The sequence below is a fragment of the Malaclemys terrapin genome, chromosome 4 (assembly GCF_027887155.1).
Source record: "Malaclemys terrapin pileata isolate rMalTer1 chromosome 4, rMalTer1.hap1, whole genome shotgun sequence".
Classification (NCBI taxonomy): domain Eukaryota; kingdom Metazoa; phylum Chordata; order Testudines; family Emydidae; genus Malaclemys; species Malaclemys terrapin.
Window position 1 is genome coordinate 25,875,992 of NC_071508.1, and position 7,017 is coordinate 25,883,008.

At 63.7% G+C, this 7,017-nt stretch overlaps 2 protein-coding genes across 2 annotated transcripts in view; both read left to right on the forward strand.

Annotated features, from left to right (window-relative positions):
- LOC128837041 (protein NKG7-like) overlaps window positions 1-2,440 on the forward strand; it is a 40,422-nt gene extending 37,982 nt beyond the window's left edge. The window contains exons 2-5 of the mRNA XM_054027863.1: window positions 612-835; window positions 1,133-1,279; window positions 1,827-1,961; window positions 2,165-2,440. Of these exons, the coding sequence (XP_053883838.1) occupies window positions 799-835; window positions 1,133-1,279; window positions 1,827-1,961; window positions 2,165-2,205 (360 nt within the window). The 5' untranslated portion in view covers window positions 612-798 and the 3' untranslated portion in view covers window positions 2,206-2,440. The remainder of the gene's footprint in view (window positions 1-611; window positions 836-1,132; window positions 1,280-1,826; window positions 1,962-2,164) is intronic.
- Window positions 2,441-3,132: 692 nt separating this feature from the next.
- On the forward strand, window positions 3,133-5,275 carry LOC128836066 (lens fiber membrane intrinsic protein-like). The gene is made up of 5 exons (XM_054026089.1): window positions 3,133-3,137; window positions 3,833-3,963; window positions 4,391-4,537; window positions 4,759-4,893; window positions 5,235-5,275. Exons 1-5 carry the CDS (start codon window positions 3,133-3,135, stop codon window positions 5,273-5,275), a joined length of 459 nt encoding a protein of 152 aa, XP_053882064.1.
- Window positions 5,276-7,017: the final 1,742 nt, after the last annotated feature.

The window sequence follows — 7,017 nt, forward strand, 5'->3', positions numbered from 1 at the left end:
GCACCCATCAGTCCATCCCTCTGTCCCCCCTCCATCTCCCGCATCTCCCCATACACACACCTCCATCCATTCATCCATCCATCCCCACACCCACCCCTCCGTTCCTCCATCCCCGTCCACCACACCCACACCTCCATCCACCCCATCCCCCTATATCGCTCCCCATCCCCACCCCTCTATCCCCCCATTCTCCCATATTTCTCCCCCATCCCCACCCCTCTATCCCCCCATTCTCCCATATTTCTCCCCCATCCCCACCCCTCCATCCTCCCATGCCCCCATATCTCTCCCCCCATCCCCACCCCTCCATCCAGCCATCCCCACACCCACCCCTCCATCCCCCCATACCCATCCCGCCATCTACACCCCTCCATCCACCCCATCCCCCTATATCCCTCCCCACACCCACCCCTCCATCTTCCCTATCCCCCATACACAAACCTCCATCCATCCTCACATCCACCCCTCCGTCCCCCCATCCCCACCCCTCCATCCCCCCATATCCCTCCCCCCATCCAGCCACCCATCCAGACTGCCAAGGGCTTGGCTCAGATCAGCTGGTCTAGGCTGGGGTTTCCATCTAACTCTGATCCCCCCCTGCCTCCCTGCAGGTGCTTCCCAGATCCCAGCCTGCCCCCGGGCCTCACCCCCCACCCCACGATGCTGTGTCTCCGAATCGCCAGCCCCAGCCTGGCCCTGTGCAGTCTCCTGCTGCTACTGGCGGCTCTGGGCTCCAACCACTGGCTGCTGACGAAGGAAAACTAAGTCTTCATCCATTCGGGGCTGTGGAAGTTCTGTATGAATCTGAGGTGTCTGATACCTTTGACTGTACCAGGTAAGGGCAGCCGGGTGTCACCAGGGATCCCACTTCTGCCACCAGCCACCTCCAACAGGCTCAGCCAGGACTCCCGGGTTCTAGCCCCAGCTCTGGGAAGGGAGTGGGGTCTATGGGTTAGAGCAGGGGGGGCTGGGAGCCAGGACTCCTGGGTTCTCTCCCTGGCTCTGGGAGGGGAGTGGGGTCTCGTGGTTAGAGCAGGGGTGGGGGCATCTGGGAGCCAGGACTCCTGGGTTCTGCGGTAGTTTGTTGCCATCTTATTCTCCATTTCAGCCCTGGTTTCTCTTGTCTCCTCAGATCTCATGAGGGCCAGCAGGGCTTGCCTGATCCTGGCTGTGATCACTGGGTTTCTCTCCTGCTTGGCTCTCCTCGCCTTGTTCTTCCGCTCCCACCTCGGCTCTGTGTCCCTGACCCTGGTCTCCGCCGTGGGCAGCTTCAGCGCCGGTACCGCCCCCTCAGGGCCTCCTCCCCCCCGGCAACTCCTACGGATATGTGGTCCCTCCCACACCAGGGACCTGGCTGTCACATTAGGGGTTCTCCCCAGCCCAGAGAGGGGGGAGTTTCCGCCTGCCCTATAACCCCAGGTGCCTTAAAATGTTCTGCTGCTGCAGCTCACAGCCCGGGCCCCCCCAGCCAGCGGGCAAGGCTGTGTCCCCTGAGCATCCGTGGGCCGTGCCACCCGGGGTCACCCCCAGCAGCCTGCCCACAGCCCCCCGTCCTGGTCCCCCCCGTCCTGGTCCTCCTTGCTGGTGGGAGTTTTGAAGCCGATCGTCCCTGCCTCACTGCTTCGATGCCCCGCGCCCCTTCTGCGCCAGCGGCCGCCCTGCCCACCCGCTTTCTCCCCCTTCATGTGGCCACGCAAAGCCCAGTGTGAGCGAGGAGCCAGAGCTGCCCACGCGGGGTTCACACCGACATGCCCCAGCAGCGGCGTCCCGGACCTTGCGCCAGCCGCTGCGACCAGCTGATTCCGTGCTCTTCCCTTTGGCCCCAGGTCTCTGTGCCACCGTCGCTATGGCCATGTTCACATCCCAAAGCACGAAGGCCATGATGAGTGCCCCAGCTCGAGTCCACTTCGGGTGGTCCTACGTCCTCGGCTGGGCCACCTGCCCATTCTCCCTCCTAGCCAGTGAGTGCAGCGGGGTGGGGGGCTGGGGAGGATTGAAATGCAACTGCTTCTGGGGTGGGACGCTGGCACTGTTTATACGGGGACCCCTTGCCCAGCACTGAGATGCAACCACCTCTGGGGTGGGGCCGCGGAGTAGCAGCGACGCAGCACGGGGCTGGCTCACCCATCGCTGCCCTTACTCTGTTTTTCTCCTCTCCTCCCAGGTGTGGCGACACTTTTTTCACAAGGATCCTCGTGGAGCTGAGTGTGGGGCCTGCGCTGCCCCCTGGGGACAGAGCTGGGAGCCGGACGGAGCATGTAGCCTGGCCGGGCCGATTCCCCCAGCCGCCCTGTGTGTGTGTGTGTGTGTGTGTGTGTGTGTGTGTGTCCCTGCGGGCTCCCACAGATCCGTGATCCGCCCCCAACAGAGTCCCCCCTTTCTGTTCCCTTCCTTTCCCAGACCCACTTGTTCCATGGAGATTAAAGGGCCAGTTCTCAGAGCCTCCTGTCTGCTGACTTATTCCCCCTCAGAGACGGATGGGTATCGAAGACAGCCAGGACTCCTGGGTTCTCTCCCCGGCTTTGGGAGGGGAGTGGGGTCTAGTGGGTTAGAGCTGGGGGAGGGGGCTGGGGAAAGCCAGGACTCCTGAGTTCTCTCTCCGGCTTTGGGAGGAGAGTGGGGTCTAGTGGGTTAGAGCTGGGGGAGGGGGCTGGAGGGAGCCAGGACTCCTGGGTTCTATCCCCAGCTTTGGGAGGGGAGTGGGGTCTAGTGGGTTAGAGCTGGGGGGAGCCAGGACTCCTGGGTTCTGTCTCTCGCTGGGCTCTCTTGCTAAGCAGGGTTGGGGTGGGTTGGTGCTGGGCTGGGAGGCCCCACGGAGAGCAGAGAAGAAAGATCTGCCACCGCCTGGCAGGTCTTCTCCTCTCAACGGCCAAGCTTTGGAACAGACATGTCCAGTTTCTAAGGCCAGTGAAGATGCTGAGGAATTTCCGTCCATGTTGGAAAGACTCTGTGATGTTCATTCACGTCCGGCGGGGAGAAAACAGTCTGTTCTCGTCCAGGTTGACTGCAGGGGCGTGAAATGACCCTCTCAATTATGGAAAGTTTGAAGAAAATGTCTCGCAAGGATTGACCGTTTCCGATAGGCTGACGGCGAGCGGATCGCGTGCCCTGTGTGGAGACGGGGCAGGAACCATGGAGTAAGGGGGCAAATGCTTCCCATCGTTTTGTTGACAGGATGCATTGACTAGCTGTGGGGCAGCTTCTCCGTAACTGGTGGGGTGGGGGGTTAGGAGTACAGCTTGGGACTGGCTGGGGAATCGAACGACCACGGTAACCACCAGTTTGGGGGAAATCTGCTCTCCTTTTTCGCAGCCCGCCCTGACCTTGGCCTTCTCCGGGTGGGCTGCCCTAGGCACCCTGGGGCACAGGGGGGTTTATTGAAACAGAGTCCCCTGGAAGAGCCCGGAGGGCATGGGGAACCCGAGGGTCCATCTGGCCCCATAGCCAGCCCAAACACTTCCACCCTGCCGTCCCCCCTCACTCCTCCATCCGTCCAGCCATCCACCCCCCCGCCCCCGAAGGTTGGGGTCTCCCCCGGCTTCGCGCTGGGGTCCTGGGAGGGTGGGGGGGGGAAAGGTTCCATGGCAGTTGGTGACCCAGAGAGGCTGGTGTCTGGATAAGGGCCCCCCAGCCCTTCGTCTTCATCCCACCCCAGACACCCCCGATCTGTCTGTCTACCCAGCTCTGGCCCTTCCTGCTCTGGGCCGGGATTTCCCCCCCCTCACCCCACCCAGGTGCTACCCGGATCCCAGCGCTGCCCCCCGCCCCCGAGCCCCCCGCCCCCCGTGATGCTGCCTCTCTAGGTCCCCAGCACCGTCCTTGCTCTGCTCAGCCTCCTGCTAGTGGCGGTGGCCCTGAGCTCCGACCACTGGCTGGAGGCGAGATGGGACGATGACTTCGTCCACTCGGGGCTCTGGAAGATCTGTGTGAATTTGGTGTGTGCCGTGCCTTCAGAACTACCTGGTGAGGGCATCCAGCACTGCCCGGCAACCCACCGCTGCCTCCAGCCAGCTCCAGGGGGCAGGGGAGAAGGGAACCTGGGTTCTCACTCTGGGAGGGGAGTGGGGTCTAGTGGTTAGAGCAGGGGGGGCTGGGAGCCAGGACTCCTGGGATCTGGCTCTGGGAAGGGAGTGGGGTCTATTGGTTAGAGCACGGGGGCTGGGAGCCAGGACTCCTGGGTTCTGGCTCTGGGAGGGGAGTGGGGTCTAGTGGTTAGAGCAGGGGGGCGGCTGGGAGCCAGGACTCCTGGGTTATGGCTCTGGGAGGGGAGTGGGGTCTAGTGGTTAGAGCGGGGGGGGGGGGTGTAGGACTGCTGGGTTCTATTTTAGTTTGCTGCAGGGTTATTCTCCATTCCCCGCCTCCTCCCCCCCCAGTCTCTCTGGTTCCTCAGATTACATCGAGGCCACCAAGACGTTCTTGACACTGGGCCTGCTCGCGGGGCTGCTCTCGGCCTTCTCCCTCCTCGCCTTGCTCAGCAGCTCCGACTTCGATGCCATGTCCCCCCTCGTGGTCTCTACCATGGGCAGCTTCAGCACAGGTACCCCCACCCTGGGGCCTCCTCCCCCCTGCTGCTCCCAGCCCCCGGGTCCCATGGCTCGTGGATACCATGTACCCCCCCAGCCAGCCTCGGGGAGACACCCCCCCAAAGACCCTGCTCTGGGCTCTGGCAGTGCCCCCTGGTGGTGGGACGGGGCAGGGGCCCTGGGACTGTGCCTGGCAGGTGCTAAGGGGCATCTGTGCTGTTCCCTTTGGCCCTAGGTTTCTGCGTCCTGATTGCGCTGACTGTGTTCACCAGCGAGTTTGCTCAAGTCATAAAGGCCACCTGGCCTCACATCTCCTTTGGCTGGTCCTGGGGCCTCGGCTGGGCCTCCATCCTCTTCTTCCTGCTGACCGGTGAGCGTGCCGGAGGGGACATTCGAAATGCGGCCACCTCTGGGGTGAGGCTGGTTACACATGGGGATGGCTCACCCGGCACTGAGATGCAGCCACCTCTGGGCCAGGGCAGCTGGGGAACAGCCGCACACAACACCGCACAGGGATGGCTCGCCCGGCGCTGAGAGGCAGCCACCTCTGGGGCAGGGCAGCTGGAGAACAGCTGCACATAACGCCGCACAGGGACAGCTCGTCTGGTGCTGATGCAGCCACCTCTGGGGCGGGGCAGCTGGGTTCTCATGGATGTTGATCCCGTCAGTCCCATTGCTGCCCTAAGCTCATTTTTCTCCTCTTTCCCTCAGATGGGGTAACGTTGTTGGCCCAGGAATCCAACTCGAGCTGAGTACGGGCCTAAGCTGCCCCCTGGGGATAGTGCCGGGAGCCGCCGGGGCCAGGTGGAGCCTGCAGTGTTGTGGGGATGATTCCCTCAACACCCCAGAGCAGGGGTGTGTATGTCTGCTCCAAATCCCCGTCCGGGGGGAAATCACCGGGGACCGGGGGCGCCAAGCGCCGGGGGCCGGCGGGGCTGAGCGCCGGCGGTGCCGGGGACCGGGGGCGCCGAGTGTCGGGGGCCGGCGGGGCCGAGCGCCGGCGGTGCCGGGGACCAGGGGGGCCGGGGGCCGGCGGGGCCGGGGACCGGGGGCACCGAGCGCCAGCGGGGCCAGGGACCAGGGGGGCCGGGGGCCGGCGGGGCCGAGCGCCGGTGGTGCCGGGTACCGGGGGCCGGCGGGGCCGAGCGCCGGCGGTGCCGGGGACTGGGGGCGCCGAGCGCCGGGGGCCAGCGGGGCCGAGCGCCGGTGGGGCCGAGCGCCGGGGGTGCCGGGGACCGGGGGCACCGAGCGCCGGGGGCCGGTGACCAGGGGGGCCGGGGGCCGGCGGGGCTGAGCGCCGGCGGAGCCAGGGGGGTGCTCGGCTGGGCCGGGGGGTGCTGAGCGGGCCGGGGGGCCGGCGGGGCTGGGGGGTGCTGAGCGGGCCGGGGGGTGCTCGGCCGGGGGTCCGGGGGCCGGGCCGGGGGGTGCTGAGCGGGCCAGCGGGGCTGGGGGGTGCTCAGCCAGGGGTCCGGGGGCCGGGCCGGGGACCAGCAGTGCTGGGTGGGCCGGGGGTGCTCGGCAGGGGGCTGGGCCTGGGGCCGGCACCCCAGGGCCCGAGCCGACTCAAGCTGGAAACGCCGGGGGGGCCAGCCTGGGCCGCGCCTCCTCCCCCCACACCCCCCCTTACCTGCTTCAGGCTTCCCGCGAATCAAATGTTCGCGGGAAGCAGGGGAGGGGGCAGAGTTGGGGTGGGGACTTTGGGGAAGGGGCGGAGTTGGGGCGGGGCCGGGGGCGGGGCGGGGGCCCGGTGGAGTGTCCTCCTTTTGGAGGCTCAAAATATAGTAACCCTAATCAAAAGAACATTTAACATATTTAACATTCCCCATCTACTTCTTAATACCATACATAACAATATTCATTAAAACACTACATAGAACCAATAACATAATTATCTCTAAGTCTAACAGGAAGTACACCCTTATTAGCCCTCTGGGACTTCCTTAAGACTGGTGGTTCGTTACCCATATTTTCTATTTCCCTATCCTCGGGTAATACTGGGTCAGTTTGAAGGATCTGGCCATTCTCGTTAGGGTTTGGGTTTGCCTCACTCTGTCCCCCTCTGTATTCAGTTTGTGGGACTAGAACCATTTCCCAATTGGTTTCAGCCTCCTCGGGGTGTACTGATCTACGCCTCCTATGGTCCCTGTCTGGACTAAGGGTGCAATGTTTCAACTGGTCCCTATGTACTACTCTCTCAGGACCTCCCCGTTCAGGCCGGATGGTGTAAACTAGTAGCTCGGGATTGTTGTGAGCGACTACAATGTGGGGATTTGACTCCCATTTGTCCTGTATTTTATTACGCCCCCGGTGTCTATGGTTACGAACTAGTACACGGTCACCAGGCCTGATGAGAGCCCCACTGGACTTGTGAACATAAGTCCTTTTCCTACTTCAGGCTGTGTCTTTAGTTGTATTGAGAGCAACTTCACAAGCTATCTTCAGCCTGTCATGGTGACCTTTGACCCAGTCATCCAAATTGGTCACCTCATCCTCC

Coding starts and splice junctions, on each gene's coding strand:
- LOC128836066 (XM_054026089.1), top strand. Junction 4,538..4,758: donor CATGGGCAGCTTCAGCACAG/GTACCCCCACCC, acceptor CTTTGGCCCTAG/GTTTCTGCGTCCTGATTGCG. Junction 4,894..5,234: donor CCTCTTCTTCCTGCTGACCG/GTGAGCGTGCCG, acceptor TCTTTCCCTCAG/ATGGGGTAACGTTGTTGGCC.